At 42.2% G+C, this 19,485-nt stretch overlaps 1 protein-coding gene across 3 annotated transcripts in view; it reads right to left on the reverse strand.

The window, feature by feature from the left end:
- pus7 (pseudouridine synthase 7) overlaps window positions 1-19,485 on the reverse strand; it is a 61,436-nt gene that overhangs the window by 34,059 nt on the left and 7,892 nt on the right. For 2 of the 3 annotated variants that reach the window (XM_072471287.1, XM_072471285.1), the window contains exons 2-5: window positions 14,534-15,022; window positions 13,422-13,506; window positions 12,183-12,284; window positions 6,062-6,206 (exon numbers count right to left, since the gene is read on the reverse strand). In XM_072471287.1, coding sequence (XP_072327388.1) covers window positions 6,062-6,206; window positions 12,183-12,284; window positions 13,422-13,506; window positions 14,534-15,022 — 821 coding nt within the window. Of the gene's footprint in view, window positions 1-6,061; window positions 6,207-12,182; window positions 12,285-13,421; window positions 13,507-14,533; window positions 15,023-18,116; window positions 18,168-19,485 lie in introns of those variants that run through there. The other variant, XM_072471288.1, reaches the window with a different exon arrangement.

Genomic DNA, 19,485 nt, shown 5'->3' on the forward strand with positions numbered 1-19,485 from the left:
ATAACCTGTTCATGGAGAGGAGGTTTGCCAGTTTTAGAGAGTTAGTGGACAAATTTTAGCTTCCTACTCTAGTATTTTCCATTATTGGGGTTTGTGGTTTCTCTCGTATGGCTTTCCCTTCCTTTCTTCTGGCTCCACCTTCCTCCTTGTTGAAGATGATTCTAACCACAGCTCAATCTGGCAGGGGGTCTATCTTAGACCTATATGGCCACATTCTCTCTTCTGATCCCTCCCCACTGGACAGTGCAAGGGTGAAATAGGAGAGTGAACTGGGTCCTATACTCACTAGCAAGACTGGGAGAGAGGTCCTTTATAGAGTCAACTCTTTGATCTCATGTGCCCGGTTGAGCCTAATTCAGTTCAAGGTGATACATAGTTCGTCGTACTTGATTGTCGTACTTGACAAAGGCTAGCATGAGTGGTTTTTTTTCAAAATGTCGAGAATAGATATGATTGCTGTTCACTTGCCCCAGCTGACCATATGCGTGTGTTTTGGTCCTGCCCTAAACTCACCAACGTCTGGGCTTCCATTTTTAGCACCATATCAGAGATACTGCGATTGGAATTACTCACATGTCTGCTGGTGGCCATATTTGGGGTTTCAGATTTGCCGGCTATTAACTCTGGGGTAGAGGTGCATGTTGCTGTCTTCGCCTCACTGATAGCCTGGAGATTGCTTGGTTGGAGGTCTCCCGTTCCGCCCAGCGCCTCTGGCTGGTTGGGGGATTTAATGTCCTTCTTGCACTTAGAGAAAATTTAATTCACCATCAGGGGTGCAGTGGAGTGCCAGGTGTTGTGAGGGACCGGTAGTGGGGGATAGTTATGGGTTTGTGCATTAGTTACCCAGAAGTCAGAAGAGGCTTTCATTTTCAAACACTCCTGGGCAACTATTGTTGGAAGACAGTCGGAACTATATGAAGTTTGTGATTTAAATCACGTTTTCGGATGGTTACCAGTGCACGGGAAGTTTGCACTTCTGGGCATTTGCCATGCAAACCTTACTGGAGAACGGCTGACGGTGATTCCCCAGCGCATCTTTGGGGTAACCCCCCAATACGAAGCTCTGGAGCTCAAAAGGTTACAGCCCATTATCGCACACCTCTCTGAAATGGATGTAATTTCCCAATTATCTGCCCATTGATCAGTCGATCGATAATTCTTGCAAATCTGCAGCTTTCTTCCTCACCATCACACACACGACCAATTTTTGTATCAATGTGAAAAGTAATTAAAAAGGTAATTTTTACTTTTTAAAAAAAAATTGAGCTCCAAGTCCTCCTTGCAGTCATCAAGCAACTTTCTCTAACAATCCGAATTTCTTCTGACACAACTGCATTACAGAATCGGTTTCAAGCTTAACTCAAATCACTAAGGTCAACAGAGAACAGTCAGAGCTTCTAATTTATGTAACACCAATTCATGTTTATGGCTTAGCAAGCATCATATTTTCGGAGCCAGGTTATTGACCAATTAAAAAAAACAGTGCTAATTGACAAAAATAAAATGAGTGATCATATCCCCAACAACAGATAATGAAAATATATTCATCCTATTTGAGTTCCAAGACTGCATTTGTGGATTTAATCAAAATAGAAAATGTAGCAAATTGTGAGTTCCAAATCCCTATTGTCCCTCAAATCCCCTCTAACTTTCCTGTCCTGTTTAAAAAAAAAAAACCCTGGTCTCTACAATCTATTCTCAGAACTAAAATTCTTTTGTGCAAACAGCATCCTCTGAAATCTTCTTTGTAACCACTCCAGTGTCATTATATATTTTTGATTGGGGGGGGGGGGGGGGGGGGGGGACCACCAGAACTGCATGCAGTACTCCAGCTGTGGCCTAGCAAGTGTCTTATACAGTTTCAACATTACCTCCCTGCTCTTACCATTATTGGCTGAGGCACAGAAAGTATGTATCCTGTATACCTTCTTGATTAGATTATCTAACTATCCAGCCACCATCAGCCGTCATGCACTCAAGGTTCCTCATACACTTCTCAGTATCATACCATTATGCATTCCCTTGCCTGGTTATCCCTCCCCAAATACATTACCTCACACGTCTGCAGATTGAACTGCATTTGCCACTGCTCTGCCCACCTACAAGACCATAAGACATAGGAGCGGAGGTAAGGCCATTCGGCCCATCGAGTACACTCCACCATTCAATCATGGCTGATTTCAACTCCATTTACCCGCTCTCTCTCCATAGCCCTTAATTCCTCGAGAAATCAAGAATTTATCAACTTCTGTCTTAAAGACACTCAACGTCCCGGCCTCCACCGCCCTCTGTGGCAATGAATTCCACAGACCCACCACTCTCTGGCTGAAGAAATTTCTCCTCATCTCTGTTCTAAAGTGACTCCCTTTTATTCTAAGGCTGTGCCCCCGGGTCCTAGTCTCCCCTGCTAATGGAAACAATTTCCCTACATCCACCCTATCTAAGCCATTCATTATCTTGTAAGTTTCTATTAGATCTCCCCTCAACCTCCTAAACTCCAATGAATATATTCCCAGGATCCTCAGACGTTCATCGTATGTTAGGCCTACCATTCCTGGGATCATCCGTGTGAATCTCCGCTGGACCCGCTCCAGTGCCAGTATGTCCTTCCTGAGGTGCGGGGCCCAAAATTGCTCACAGTATTCTAAATGGGGCCTAACTAATGCTTTATAAAGCTTCAGAAGTACATCCCTGCTTTTATATTCTAAGCCTCTTGAGATGAATGACAACATTCCATTTGCTTTCTTAATTACGGACTCAACCTGCAAGTTTACCTTTAGAGAATCCTGGACCAGGACTCCCAAGTCCCTTTGCACTTCAGCATTATGAATTTTGTCACCGTTTAGAAAATAGTCCATGCCTCTATTCTTTTTTCCAAAGTGCAAGACCTCGCATTTGCCCACGTTGAATTTCATCAGCCATTTCTTGGACCACTCTCCTAAACTGTCTCAATCTTTCTGCAGCCTCCCCACCTCCTCCATACTACCTGCCCCTCCACCTATCCTTGTATCATCGGCAAACTTAGCCAGAATGCCCCCAGTCCCATCATCTAGATCGTTAATATATAAAGAGAACAGCTGTGGCCCCAACACTGAACCTTGCGGGACACCACTCGTCACCGGTTGCCATTCCGAAAAAGAACCTTTTATCCCAACTCTCTGCCTTCTGCCTGACAGCCAATCGTCAATCCATGTTAGTACCTTGCCTCGAATACCATGGGCCCTTATTTTACTCAGCAGTCTCCCGTGAGGCACCTTATCAAAGGCCTTTTGGAAGTTAAGATAGATAACATCCATTGGCTCTCCTTGGTCTAACCTATTTGTTATCTCTTCAAAGAACTCTAACAGGTTTGTCAGGCATGACCTCCCCTTACTAAATCCATGCTGACTTGTCCTAATCCGACCCTGCACTTCCAAGAATTTAGAAATCTCATCCTTAACAATGGATTCTAGAATCTTGCCAACAACCGAGGTTAGGCTAATTGGCCTATAATTTTCCATCTTTTTCCTTGTTCCCTTCTTGAACAGGGGGGTTACAACAGCGATTTTCCAATCCTCTGGGACTTTCCCTGACTCCAGTGACTTTTGAAAGATCATAACTACCGCCTCAACTATTTCTTCAGCTATCTCCTTTAGAACTCTAGGATGTAGCCCATCTGGGCCTGGAGATTTATCAATTTTTAGACCTCTTAGTTTCTCTAGCACTTTCTCCTTTGTGATGGCTACCATATTCAACTCTGCCCCCTGACTCTCCGGAATTGTTGGGATATTACTCATGTCTTCTACTGTGAAGACTGACGTAAAGTACTTATTTAGTTCCTCAGCTATTTCCTTGTCTCCCATCACTAGATTACCAGCGTCATTTTGGAGCGGCCCAATGTCAACTTTTGCCTCCCGTTTGTTTTTAATGTATTTAAAGAAACTTTTACTATCATTCCTAATGTTACTGGCTAGCCTACCTTCATATTTGATCCTCTCTTTCCTTATTTCTCTCTTTGTTATCCTCGGTTTGTTTTTGTAGCCTTCTCAATCTTCTGACTTCCCACTACTCTTTGCCACATTATAGGCTTTCTCTTTTGCTTTGATGCATTCCCTAACTTCCTTTGTCAGCCATGGCTGCCTAATCCCCCCTCTGATAACCTCTTTTCTTTGGGATGAACCTCTGTACTGTGTCCTCAATTACTCCCAGAAACTCCTGCCATTGCTGTTCTACTGTCTTTCCCACTAGGCTCTGCTCCCAGTCGATTTTTATCAGTTCCTCCCTCATGCCCCTGTAGTTACCTTTATTTAACTGTAACACCTTTACATCTGATTCTACCTTCTTTCTTTCAAATTGGAGATTGAATTCGACCATATCATGATCACTGCCTCCTAAGTGCTCCCTTACTTTAAGATCTTTAATCAAGTCTGGCTCATTACATAACACTAAGTCCAGAATGGCCTGTTCCCTCGTGGGCTCCATCACAAGCTGTTCCAAAAAGCCCTCCTGTAAACATTCAATGAATTCCCTTTCCTTGGGTCCACTGGCAGCATTATTTACCCAGCCCACCTGCATATTGAAGTCCCCCATGATCACTGTGACCTTGCCTTTCTGACATGCACTTTCTATTTCGTGGTGCATTTTGTGCCCCCGGTCCTGACCACTGTTAGGAGGCCTGTACATAACTCCCATTATGGTTTTTTTTGCCTTTGTGGTTCCTCAACTCTACCCATACAGACTCCACATCATCTGACCCTATGTTGTTTAGTGCTATTGATTTAATTTCATTCCTAATTAACAAGGCAACCCCGCCCTCTCTGCCCACCTCTCTGTCTTTTTGATAGGTTGTGAATCCCTGGATGTTTAAATCTAACTGGTCCATTGACATCTTGCTGTGTATACAGATTTCTTATCAATGTTTGTATTACCTGCAAACTTCTTGATAATAGTCCATAATGATTTATACATATATTTAGGATCTTTTCTATGTGTATTTTAGAACCGTTGCAGGGTAGTTTTGCTGTTTTGTCCATTCAAACCTTTTCCCAACAGCTTTGTATAACTATCTGCTGGAAGGTAGGGCAAAGTTATACAGCCAATACATGTATAATTATTTCTGAACTATAGTGACAGACAGTACCCATACCGGAGTACATGTGCAACCCTGGTCTTGCATGATTAACAGACTAGATAGGTATAACTCCTCTTTAATGACAAGAATCCTCAGTTTTATTATAAACCTTCATAATGACAATGCCAGACTAAACATCAAAGTCAAAATAATTTTCAAAAACTGCCCAAAAGACCAGTATAATACAGTACCAATGTCACTCATAAACTTGATTTAATTAATATTCATCATTTATGTACTGTAACCCTTGATCCAGGGTAATCAAGGTGCATATGATAGGAAATGCCGAAATCACCATGAAATATTGTGCCTTCAGGAGGTACAAGGATCTGCAAAAGCAGCACTTGCTTAACTTGCTGTGCGCTTTCCATTTCATTTTGCTGGTCATTCAACATGTAGAACAATGCCAATATTTACTACTCAGCTAACAGCACAATTTGCATAACACAGGTGAAGATTAGCAATATGAAGCAGCATGACTTTACCAGGGATGTGGTTATAATCTTTAAAAAAATACATGCATGAATCAAGGGAACAAATACATGCAGGATGCATACAAAAGCTGTAATCAATAACACATACAGAATCTTAGAACACCAGTAGTACTATGCATTCTGAAAGTAGCGTAAAGAAAATAGTTTTCTAAAACACCACAAACAAAACTTTTAGATAAAGATCAAACAAAAATATTCAGACTTAAGTTTTAGAACTTTTATAAAAGGATCAATTTTGGGGAAATATTCAAACAGCAACTCAATGATCAAAAGTGCAGTGCTTTAAGTTAGCAAATCATTTTCATGTTACAAAGGGCAAATTTAATGTTTAAGACAAACATTTTGAACTTGCCAGCACATCAACGCGTGTTTCAGTATTTATATTTGTAAAAACCTTGCTTTAGGAAATTTACCAAAGTGACAAATCCATGAAGTTCCTTCACAGCATAAAACTTACTTGCCAATGCAGTCTTCCCAGCAACATGGTAGGCTACAATAATTTTCTTTCCTTCTCTTTCTTCAGTTTTAGTCTCCAGCCCAGGAAAGAGACCCTTTACAGCCTGATGAATAACTGTTCTTTTTTCTTTAGTATCTTCAACAACCTGTTTAGAAAGATCTTTGATGTATTGAAGAAGACAAGAACGAGAAACAAACTGCCAAAAATTCAAGTGGAGCAAGGATTGCTCTCGAGAGCCAGCATGGACCTCTGTGCGTTCATGATCCTGTAAGTTTGTGGGTTTGTTTTTGGGTATGTGTGTTTGAATACCTGTATGGCCATTTAATATTTTCAAAATGAAGGTCATGTTCGACCCTTTGTTTACACTTATTATGCAGTTAGGACAAGCAACGTTCCAATGGCATATTACATAATATAGCTGATATGTTGGAGATATGCCCCATTACAAGGCTGGTTAGTCAACAGATGTCATACAAGATGGAAAACCTGCTGCTTGCCTTTTTTTTAAATACAATGGCGAGCTCAGGATAGGATTAATGATTTTATTTCGTTGAAGGCTTATTATCACACGGTTCTTGTTCTAGTGGTTTGATTGTGTGATGATTGTTCTCGGGATAGAATGGGGTGGGAGGGATTTGCTGCATCGACATTAATCAAAGATCTTTTTGCATTTAGCCATTTTCATTATGCAATGGATCCGCTTGGAAAGTACTTGGAAGTGCATGGTAAAATAGGACCAAGTCAGCACGGCTTTATCAAAGGGAGGTCGTGTCTGACAAATCTGTTAGAGTTCTTTGAGGAGGGAACAAGGAAGTTAGACAAAGGAAAACCAGTGGACGTGATTTATTTAGATTTCCAGAAGGCCTTTGACAAGGTGCCGCATAGGAGACTGTTAAATAAGTTAAAAGCCCACGGTGTTAAGGGTAAGATCCTGGCAAGGATAGAGGATTGGCAGAGAGTGGGGATAAAGGGGTCTTTTTCATGGTGGCAGCCGGTGACTAGTGGTGTGCCTCAGGGGTCTGCACTGGGACCACAACTTTTCACAACATGCATTAATGATCTGGAAGAAGGAATTGAAGGCACTGTTGCTAAGTTTGCAGATGATACAAAGATCTGTAGAGGGACAGGTAGTGTTGAGGAAGCGAGGGGGCTGCAGAAGGACTTGGACAAGCTAGGAGAGTGAGCAATGAAGTGGCAAATGAAATACAATGTTGAAAAGTGTGAGGTTATGCACTTTGGAAGGAGGAACATAGGCATTGAATATTTTCTAAATGGGAAATGCTTAGGAAATCAGAAGCACAAAGGGATTTGGGAGCCCTTGTTCACGATTCTCTTAAGGTTAACATGCAGGTTCAGTCAGCAGTTAAGAAGACAAATGCAATGTTCGCATTCATGTCAAGAGGACTGGAATACAAGACCAGGGAGGTACTTCTGAGGCTGTATAAGGCTCAGGTCAGACCCAATTTGGAGTATTGTGGGCCCCGTATCTAAGGAAGGATGTGCTGACCTTGGAAAGGGTCCAGAGGAGGTTCACAAGAATGATCCCTAAAATGAAGAACTTGTCGTATGAGGAACGGTTGAGGACTCTGGGTCTGTACTCGTTGTAGTATAGAAGGACGAGGGGGGATCTTATTGAAACTTACAGGAGACTGCGAGGCCTGGATAGAATGGACGTGGAGAGGATGTTTCCACTTGTAGGAGAAACTAGAACCAGAGGACACCATTTCAGGCTCAAGGGCCGATCCTTTAAAACCAAGATGAGGAGGAATTTCTTCAGCCAGATGGTGGTGAATCTGTGGAACTCTTTGCCGCAGAAGGCTGTGGAGGTCAAATCACTGAGTGTCTTTTTTAGACAGAGATAGATAGGTTCTTAATTAATAAGGGGATCAGGGGTTATGAGGAGAAGGCAGGAGAATGGGGATGAGAAAATATCAGCCATGATTGAATGGCGGAGCAGACTCGATGGGCTGAGTGGCCTAATTCTGCTTCTATGTCTTATGGTCTCTTGACTGCTTTTTCCTCCATTTAATTTGCTGACCCTTTTATAAAGTCTTCCTACATAAATGACTAGCTCAGGCAGTCAGAGTGGAACAGGACTCTCGATCAGGTTAATCACATGGAATGTTAAGGGGTTAAATGCCCCAGTAAAACGATCCAAAGTTTTTTTTCACATCTCAAGAGCCTGAACATTGATGTTGCATTCCTTCAAGAAACACACCTTCATGTTGGAGATCATGCCAGATTGCATAAAGCATGGGTTGGCCAGGTGTTTTACTCCAGTTTTAACAGCAGAGATAGGGGGATCGCAATTTTGATCAACAAAAGAATACAGTTGTCCCCCTTAAATGTAATCTCAGACCCTGGTGGACATTATACAATAGTTTGTGGTTATGCCTCAAACTGGGAGGATACTAAATTTATCACTTTGCTTCTCTCGTTCCTTCCTGATCGAGACACCCACCTCCTTATTTTTGGAGGGGATCTAAACCGTGTTATAGATCCAAAGCTGGATCGCTCAAGTCCAAAGGCTTTTGTCCTCTCCGGTGTTTCCAAGGCTCTTTCCACCTTTATAACTCAAACGGCTTGTGACCCTTGGTGTTCCCTCCACCCAGTCGCAAGGAATTTTTCCTGCCTCTCTCATGTCCACCATGCTTACTCACCAATTATTTTTTTTGGACAGCGCTCATCTCCCCACATTTAAAACTGTCGAGTATTCTGCCATAGTTGTATCAGACCACGCGCCCCATTCCCTTGACTTGGCTCTTACGGCCAAAGCTAATGGTCAGCAGCTTTGTAAATCTATATCCATCAGTATAAATGTATTTATTAAAACAAATCTGATTCCACAATCCCATCGATATTATGGGAGACCCTCAAGCTTGTTCCCCGGGTCAACGTAATTTCTTACAATGCATACATCAAACAAAAGAAAATTAAAACAAGAATTGGTGGATTCAATTTTAGAAATAGACTGTCAATATCCCATTATTCCCACCTCCGATTTATATGCAGACAGGCTAAAGCTCCAGACTCAAGTGGCACGGTTACAAAACCGAACAGCTTCCTTATTGTCTTTTATAAAAAGGTTCTCCACTCAACTTGCTAGATACGTTTAATGACTCAATGGTTCTCTGCCTCCGGCATTGACTCAAGCTTCCATTTTGCTACATATTCAAAAAAGGCAGGGATGCTGAAGAATATGGCTCACAGTGACCTCTCTTTTAAACGCAGATATAAATCTGTTACCTAAGGTACTTACATGCCGCTTGGAGCCATGTCTCCCTGATCGAATGTCTGATGGCCAAACTGACTTTCTAAAGGGATCACAATTATCCTAAAATACACGTCGTCTTCTTGACATTATGCTTTCCCCAACTGCCTCGTCCCTGAAGTTGTCTCGAGTGATATGGAGGCTTTTGACCGGGTAGAGTGGGATTATCGTTTTGCAATTTTGGGCTAATTTAGATTTGGTCCAATAGTTACTTAATAGATTTGGTTTCTTTATACCTCCCCGACTGAGAGTGTGCACACTATCTCTATACACTCAGAGTACTTCCCCTTATCCAGGGGAACCCGTCAAAGGATGTCCTCTATCCATACTGCTCTTTGCCCTGGCGTTAGAACCCCTGTCCACACTGCTAAAGGGTATCCTTTGAGCTGGTGTGGAGCTCCAGCTCAAAGGAGGCTGATGATCTCCCATTGTATATCACTAACTCTGTTGATAGCATAATGAATATTTTCAACGCCTTTGGTTCTTTCTCTGGCTGTACATTATCAACGAAAGTGAGTGTTTCCAATTAACTCCAACTTAAACTGGTGTCTTATGGAAGCGCACCCTCTCTTACGGTCTTAATTTGTACCCCGCTACTCAGAGGTATAATGAATCTACGTCAAATCCCATTGTGATTTCGACAAGGAGTATGGAAAATATGGAAGCAATTTCATCAGCATTTCAAAATTCCCACTCCTTTGCTACGAGGTCCTATTTGTAATAACCACTTGTTCTTGCCCTCCATGCTTGACTCAGCGTTTGCCTTGTGGAGAAAGAAAGGACTCAACACGTTTTACTGACCTGATTGTGGATAGCTTTGCCTGCTTTAGCGAGACTGCAGCCAAATTTAATTTACCTGAAGCTAGTCTTTCCTGCTATTTTCAAGCCCGTGGTTTTGTTAGCTTGCATTGTCCATCCTTTCCTCAACTACCTCCTAATAGAATCTCCAGTCAGCTCATCAAGTCTCCACTGACCTATTTGAACGAGCACTCTATCCATAACCACTCATCCAACCACCTCTCCCTACCCCACTAACCCCATAACCAAACCTGCGCATCCCTGGACACTAAGGGGCAATTTAGTATGGCCAATCCACCTAACCCGTACATCTTTGGACTGTGGGAGGAAACCGGAGCACGCGGAGGAAATCCACGCAGACACGGGGACAATGTATAAACGCCACACAGACAACGACCCAAGCCGGAATTGAACCCGGGTCCCTGGAGCTGTGATGCAGCAGTGCTAACCACTGTGTCACCGTGCTGCCCTTGTTGGAAGGGAATTTGTAATTGCCTCAAACCAGCAGTGGTTCCAGTTCAAGGTAGTATGATCTCATGATATCCTCTGGACCCTCCCCTATGCATAAGGTAGGAAATAATTGTGAAGCGGAGCTTTGGCTCGACCTTATGGACGAACTGGTGGGAGAACGTCCTTTTTTTAGGGTCAACTCCACATCCTCTTTTGCTCGGTAAGGCTTAATACAGTTTAAAGTTCTGCACAGAATTCACTTTACCCAAGGCCAGAATTAGCAAGTTTTTATCCCACTCAAGCAACAAATGCGACTGGTATTCACTCGCCCCTGCAGACCAGACCCACGTGTTCTGGTTGTGTCCGAAGCTGGCCGGGTTTTCTTTCTTTGACACTCTTTCCAAAGTTCTAGATATTGACCTACAGCCTTGTCCTTTAATAGCCATATTTGGAGTCTCATCAGCCTTGGTCAGTTTCACCAAGATTGAGGCAGGCGTCATTGCATTTGCTTCATTAATAGCCCGCAGGCAGATTTTATTAACCTGAAAGTCTCCCAAGCCACCCAATCAATGCTTCATCCTGGTTTGAACACAATGTATTTTCTATATTTGCAGAAGATTAAGAATGTCATAAGAGTATCCACCGAAATGTTATTTTTGTAAATGGCAATCATTTGTCTCTAATCTTGAAAGAATTAATTACTGTTGACTGTTCATTTTACTATATTTTTTGTATAATTTTTGTTTGTTTGTCTGTTTATGGGGGGTGCATTATGGTACTGTTTACACTTGTTTACCTCCTCCTTTCCTCTTTTGGAAATCAATGAAAAGAATTTACAAAAAAAAACTTAAACTGATAATGACCCTGATCAGGCCACACACACTGGAATACAATTCTGGTTCTCTGTACTATAAAAGGGACAGGGAAGACTGAAAAAGTGCTGAGAAGATTTCCAAGAATATCAGATCGAGAGATTACATTCATCGGGAAAGATAGCACCAGCTGGTTCTCCTTTTCTTTAGAAAAGAGAAGATTTACAGGTAACCGGGTAGAGTTCTTTAGAAGTACGAATGGATTGGGCAGGGCAAATGTAAGAGAAGACTAAGGGATCATAAAAATAAGGTAGTTACTAATAAGTCCAAAATAGAACTAAGGAGAAAATGTATTTACTTAGAGAGTGGAACTCACTACAATAGGAAGTGGCTGAAGCAAATATGGTTGTGTCAGCAAAGGAAATAGAAAGATGTGTTAAAAGGCAGAGATGAATCAGGTGGAAGGGGAGAAGGCTTGCTTATAAATGTTAACACAAAAATGCTGAGTTTATGTGCTGTACGTTCCTTTTTAAATAAATTTAGAGTACCCAATAATTTTTTTTCCAATTATGGGGCAATTTCATGTGGCCAATCCATCTAACCTGCACATCTTTGGGTTGTGGGGGTGAAACCTGCGCAGGCGCGGGGAGAATGTGCAAACTCCTCACGGACAGTGACCCAGAGCCGGGGTTGAACCCGGGTCCTCAGCACCATAGGCAGCAGTACTAACCACTGCGCCGCCCTATGTGCTGTATATTCTATGTAATTTTTTAGTAACTTGTCTTCATACCTCTATCGTAACTGAGTCTTCCTTATTCTTGAAGTGCTGAAGATCTTCTAAACGTTGCTTGTCTTGAGCAGACAAAACAGAAAAAATGTCCTCTGACGGTTCCTAAAAGATTAAATATGTCACAAGCTCATAGACAGTGGTATTTACCCAAAGATCACTGGGAGGGGGGAGGAAAAGAACATGAGAAAATGTTAAAAGGTAACAAACAGTAATATTATAACTTCTTTCCTCTTGCAATCTATCTTATCAAGAATCTCCCACAGCATTCATGGTCTGTTGCTAACAGGACAGGTTGCAGTCTTGCTTCCATCCCTGAATGTTAACCGAGTTCTTCACGGAATTGATTATTCCTCCTGTGGAAAAGTTGCCCGGTGTTTGTTAGACACCTTTTGTGGTTGGCATACAGAAATCGCTGCGTGCCACCATTGTCCCTAGAGGCAGAATGCATCAGCACCCAAACACTATTCATTCAGGTTTTATTAGATCTTTAAATTCAAATATGTGTTGAGCAACCAGGACCTTTATTCACACGATACAAGTTAAAAATTAAGCTATTTTCGATAAGCAGAGGCCGGTATCTGTAAATATTCCAAGTAGACATTTGGAAGATAATTTTAAAGCGGGGGTGAAATCAATGAGCGATAATCATTTAGTTGTTTCACTTATTTTAAAATCTATTTTCCTCACTGTCTTTTTGATCTCTCCTGGACCATTTCTAACCAAAACAAACCTACAGGTATCAAAATGCTGAGTGACTGCATATGCGAGCCTCACAAACATGGAATAAATTTAACTCTTGTTGAAAAAAGAATGATTTTAATATTAACTATACAATTTAGAAGAGATTCAGTATTAGATGAAATAACTGTAGATGCAGATAATGTACCTACGGAGTGCGAGCCTGGCTCTGAGGTGCACAGTACATGCCTAAGCACAGTGCCTTTACAAGTGAAACTTTTCTACGTAGTTCACTCTTAGCAGCCCAATGTGCCTTCAAGTCCATGGCCTCTCCAAAATACACTCGACGAATCCTACTTAAATGACATATTAAACACTGCTGCTTTCACATCAAGATTTGGGGTAGTAGTTGCCCGCTATATATACTTAGATGCCATAATTACTATTACAAATTAGCTGATTTGGCAGCTAAATGTAGTTAGTGTTACACTGCTCAATGCCCTTTCATGCTGTTTCATGTGATCCTCAACGGTGTGTACCAAAAGCTGAATTAGTTCCTACCTCATCATCAGCTGGCACAGACAAATCATCCAGAACAACTATCTTCCCGCCCTTGTTTATTTCATGAACAACAAAATCGGAATACCTGGTTTAAGATAAAGTGTAGAATATTCAGAAAAGTTTCAATTTCATTAATTTAAAAAAAATCATTGAACAAGGAGACAAAGCAGTGATGCCAATTATTCAAGGAATGTCAACATCCATGATTTATAATTATCCCAATATGTTCATTTAACTAAGATGCATGTGATGCTGCAGTCATAATGGGTCGTATGTTTGAGCCTAGATGTTAAAGTGAGAATTCACAAAGGACAATTTATTGTTCAAGCTAACTCCTCTTAAGTTGAAGTAATTCATGTGAAAAATCTGATCATTCAAATTTAGAAAGCATAAGAATAAAAATGACTTCTGATCCATTTAATGGTAAAACCTAATGTGAGCTCCATTATCTTCAAGCAACAATCTACTTTACATCGACATAGATTTGATGTGAATACACTTTAAAAGCATTCACTGCAAGCAATTCATGATCTGAAAAAAAAGGATTATCCACATTGAAATGCTTGGAACACAAACTTGAGCAGACCAGATGCCCAGTTGGCTTTGCTATTAATCATCAGATTTGGCTCAACTGCATCAAACTGTTTTCTATCAAAACTACCAAATATTCTAGGATCATCGTGGAAGTGAATCCAACCCCAGGCTCACTTTCTGCACCATCAACAGCATATCAATATTGTAAACAAACTCCATGATCAAAGTTTGAACTTGCAGGATGATATTTTTTGCTGCAATACTGCACAATTATGAAATAAGCATCATTTTCATGGACAAACGTCAAAAAAAAAAGATTACAACTTAATTAAAGTTAATTGCAAAATTGAGTTTCCTTCTAACTTAGAGCAGTGGAGATAGAGCTCTGTGAATGCACATCATTTGACTTCTACATCAGTTAATTGACAAGCATCAGCAGAAACTATATTAATTAATGGACATTAAAAACAGATTTAAGGAGGAAAGTGTGGATGATTTCATACACAGGACATAATTTAATTTTCTTTTAATTTAACTCCACTTTAATAAAACACCAATTCTACTTCTGGCCAACGTACCTTTCCTTCAGGATTCCTGAGAAACCCTGGTGACTGCTAACAAATTTCGTGATTCCGACATCTTCCTCGACCAAGCCATATTTCATCATATCAGCAAAGCTGTCTCCATCACCTTCATCTTCCTCAAGTACAGCGTTATCTATTTCTTCCTCATCTTCTTTCACATTATTCTCATCTGGTTGAGAAGGGAGGGCTTGCAAAGCACTTTCAATTATTTCGGTATGTTTACCAGTACCAGATTGATCTGAAGATATGCCAGTTTCTGATAGCTTGATCTTTTTATATTGTTCAGGTTCAGTTTGCTCGTCACCAGCATCGGGCAGAGAACGCTTTATAGCTAAATTGTTTGTTTCCTCCACTTCCATCTTGCTCAAGAACGTGCAGACGCAACAATTTTGTTCAAAGTTAGTCCATATGTTTGTTAACTGGCAGGCCTTAATAGGCACATGACTGAATATCTTTCTGAAAACTATATTGAGTCCCAAAATCCTGAAGAATAAAAATAAAAAAATCAGTCAAAAATCTAACGTACATATTAGTTAACAAGGATGTGGCTATTTCCTGGTTTCAAATTGTGTAATCAGATTTATGTCTCCTATAAAAAATATCCATAATAGCAAATGAAGATTGCACGAGAGTCAAAAGAATAATAAAGGATATTGAAGGAAATTAATTGTTCGTGAGTGTGTATATTTAAATAATCCCAACTTCATTGTTGAAAGACACTGGGCGGGAATCGGCGGGGTGGGCAACTCCGGCACGAAGGAGTGGCGTGAACCACTCCGGCATCGGGCCGCCCCAAAGGTGCAGAATACTTCGCACCTTCAGGGGCTAGGCTGGCGCCAGAGTGGTTTGCGCCGCGCCGGCCGGCGGGGAATGGGCTTGGCGCCATGCCAACTGGCGCCGAATGGCCTCCGCTGGCTGGCACGAGTTGGCGCATGCGTGGGAGCGCCAGCGTGTGCTGGCGTCATCCCAGCGCATGCGCAGGGGGGTCATCTCCGCGTCGGCCATCGCAGGGGACCACAGCAGCCGACGCGGAGGGATAGAGTGCCGATCGCGGGACAGGCCACCGTGGGAGCACCTCCCGGGGCCAGACACCCCCCCCCCCCCCGAGGACCCCGGAGGCCGCCCGCGCTGCCAGGTCCCGCCGGTAAGTACCTGTTGTAATTTATGCCGGTGGGACCAGCCTAAAACGGGCGGCCACTCGGCCCATCGCGGGCCGGAGAATCGCCGGGGGGCCCGCTGTCAGCGGCCGCTGACCGGCGCGATTCCCGCCCCCGCCAAATCCCCGCAGAATTCGGCAGCCGGCGGGGGCGGGATTCACGCCGCCCCCTGGCGATTCTCCAACCCGGCGGGGGGTCAGAGAATCCCACCCACCCATCACATCATATTGTGCTAAGATAAAGGTTCACGCCCTATTGTATTTGAATTTTTAAACTTTACCTACATCTCACACACAGGCAGATGCCATATTAATAAAGTATTTAAAGAAGTTTTCTCAAGAAATTCTATTAGCTTCTTGGTAACGAGCAAGTAGCATTTTTATCAGTGAGCACGTGATCAAACTTGGATAGGCAGCATTGTAAGCAAATATAACACCTGCGAGTCTGCTGACCCCAACAATACATCCAGCCATTTTGTCATGGTGGGTCATTGTTGTCTTAAATATCCTCACAAAAGCTTCACACTAACTCATCTAATGTGCACATTGTAAATAACATACGCATGACGATTCAAATATAGGATTTCCTCCATCCCAAATCTAACCCAGATGTTCTTCTACCAATTTAAACCTACACTACCTTTAACCCCACCATGACCTTCAATCAATTATATGCGTGCAATACCAGAAAGTAATTACAATCCGACAAACATCTTAATTTCATGTTACAAGTAATCTGACTGTGTACTAAATGGGACTGAATACTTACTAAATTTATATCTGACCTCTCTGTAAAAATCACGATTTCTTATATTCCCAGAATATTGCAGCACAGGTGGTGACCAATTAGTCCAGCTCTTCGAAAGAGATGTCAAGTTTATTCCCACAGCTCAGCTTTTTCTCTATAACCTGCAAATTAATTGAGTGGGCCACTTGACCCCTCAAGCCTGCTCTGCCATTACACATAGAAGATAGGAGCAGGATGAGGCCTTTGGGCCTTCGCTGTCATTTATCACAATCATGGTTGACCATGCAAAGAATTCCAACAGGTTTGTCAAGCATGATTTCTCCTTCACAAATCCATGCTGACTCTGACTGATCCTGCCACTGATTTCTAAATGTTCTGCCATAAAGTCCTTGATAATGGATTCAAACATTTTCCCCACTACCGATGTTAGGCATACTGGTCTCATTCCCTGTTTTCTCTCTACCTCCCTTTATGAATATTGGAATGACATTAGCTACCCTCCAATCTGTAGGGACCTTTCCAGAGTCATTCAATATCACCGCATCCCCATCTACCCAGATAATCTCTGATTCCCTTGCCCAACAAGAATCTATCTATCTCTGCCTTAAAGATGTTCGGTGATCCCGTTTCCACTACCTTCTGAGGCGCACAATCTTCAGAAAAAGTTTCTCATCATCTCTGTCCTATAAGGGCAGCCCCTAATTTTAAAACAGTGCCTCCTCGGTCTGGACTCACCCACAAGAGGAAACATCCTTTCAACGTCCACCTTGTCAATACCGTTCATTCTTCTAAACTGGAGTAGACAAGCCCAGCCTTTCCAACCTATCCTCATAAGGCAACCCACTCACTCCAGGTATCAATCTAGTAAAATTCCTTTGAACCACCTCCAATGCACTTACATACTTCCTTGAATAACAAAACCAAAACTGCACGCAATATTTGAGATGCAGTTTCACCAATGCCCTGTAGCCATCTGGGATGGCCACGTCCCGATTACAAAATGGACACTTGCAAAGAATTCAGGGAAAATTGGACAAATAGAAAAAGCAAGCAGGTGCAAGGTCTGTCTGTTGATTCGAGCCTTAGCTCTCAGACAGGTCCGGTACTGCTAAGCCATCTACATGCTAATGGGCCATCCCCAGGAACAAAATGCAAGTTAGGTAAACAATCCAAAAACAGACATCCCGGCGCCATAGGAAACTAAAACAGAGCAAACTAACAGCCACCCCAGGACCCACCCAGCAACCAGGGAACCCACCCCTCTATTGGAGGAAAATCGATAAGGACGATTGGGAAACGGCACAATTAATTGGGGCCAAGTTCAAGGCCCGCCCAAAAGCGCGCAAAGCCCTTTTGGGATATAAAAAGGACTCCCCAAGAGAGGATCTCTCTCTTGGCCTTGGCTCTCAGCGAGGAGGGACCCGCCAAAGCTGCTCCAGACCAAGTAAGTTCCAAGTCAACGCACGCTACGAGATGGACGCTCCTAGTTGCTACCCTGTAAATAGCTCAACCCAGCAGCCTCAGAATCAAGCAAGGGCCATTGTTCCTCTGACTGAGTGGGCACCCGAAGCTAAGTATAGGCTTTTAGTAATAGTGATAGTTTAGGTTGTAGAGTTTTATGCATGAGTAGATTTGACTGTGTGTAAATAAACGAGCATTGCTTTTGAACTTACTAACTGATGTATCGAGTCTTTGATCAGTATTCGGTTTTGAACCTTGTGGCGGTGTCGAAAGATACCTGGCGACTCTTGAGCAAACGTAATTAAACAGAGCCAAATTAAGAGACAACAGCAAGTTAGCAACAGCCCTATGTAACTGAAGCATAACATCCTTACTTTTACATCCAATTCCTCTCGTAATTATGTTCCAAATCATAACCCTTTCTGTTAAATAATTTCTCCTTATTTTCCCTCTAGCTCTTTTACCATGTATAACGACTGGCTATTAACTCACTTGCCGGAAGAAATGGTTTCTCGCCACTTGTTCTCTCAAATCCCTCTTCAATTTTAATTTTGCCTCTATTAGGTCTCTCATTAAGCTTCCCTGCTCCAAAGAGAAGAATCCAAGCATTTCCAGTCTCCCCACAGAATTCCACAAAATACTTCAGCTGAGGCCAAAAAAGTGATTTGTAATGGTTTAGGCATAATGTCTTTTGTAGTTAATGTTCTGATTTAGGAAACCAGGTATATGTTTTCTTCCCTGCCCTCTCATCTTGCCCTCACACTTTCAAGAATTTCTGAATAGGCATCCCTGGGTCCCTTCAAAATACACACCATAAAATTGGCTCTCCATAAATGGATCACTTCATAATTATCCACATTAAAATGCCTACACCATGTCAATCCATTTCACCAGTCTAGGTCTATCTCTCCCTGAACTCTGTTACTACCAGTGTAAGGCAGAGAAGCCATAGTCAAAAATCAAAAAGGGCGACAGTACAAGGTACAGTGACTATGGGGAGCTCAGTGAATATGACCAGTGTTACTAAAAGGAATAAAACGGGAAGTAAAAACATAAATGGAATGTGACGCGGCACGTTGTTACATGAAGATATGGGTTCAACGACAAGGAAAATTAGGAGAAAAGTTAAGAGGAAAAATAACATAGGAGAGGTTACTGATCAAGGTGGTAAGATTCAAAACAGAGGTACAAAAGCCAACATAAGTGTACTTTACCTGAATGCTCGTAGTATTCGGAATAAGGTAAATGAGTTGATGGCGCAAATCATCGTGAATGACTATGATTTAGTGGCCATTACTGAAACATGGTTTTTTTAAAAAAAATTATGTTTATTAAGAATTTTTCAACAAAATTTTCAACCATACAAACACCCCCGCCCCCCCCCCGTAACAAAAAAAGAAAGCTCACATAGCAAGACATGAACATGGCAAGTCAATATGATACAGAACTTTGTACATTGGATTCCTCCCGTACACGTCAGTTTTCCGGATCATTCATGTGGTTTCTTGCTCAAATGCCCCCCAGAAAACCCCCCCTTTCCCCTCCCTCCCTCCCTCCCCCCCCCACAAAAGATATTAACCC

The sequence above is a fragment of the Scyliorhinus torazame genome, chromosome 13 (assembly GCF_047496885.1).
Source record: "Scyliorhinus torazame isolate Kashiwa2021f chromosome 13, sScyTor2.1, whole genome shotgun sequence".
In the NCBI taxonomy this organism is placed as follows: Eukaryota; Metazoa; Chordata; class Chondrichthyes; order Carcharhiniformes; family Scyliorhinidae; genus Scyliorhinus; species Scyliorhinus torazame.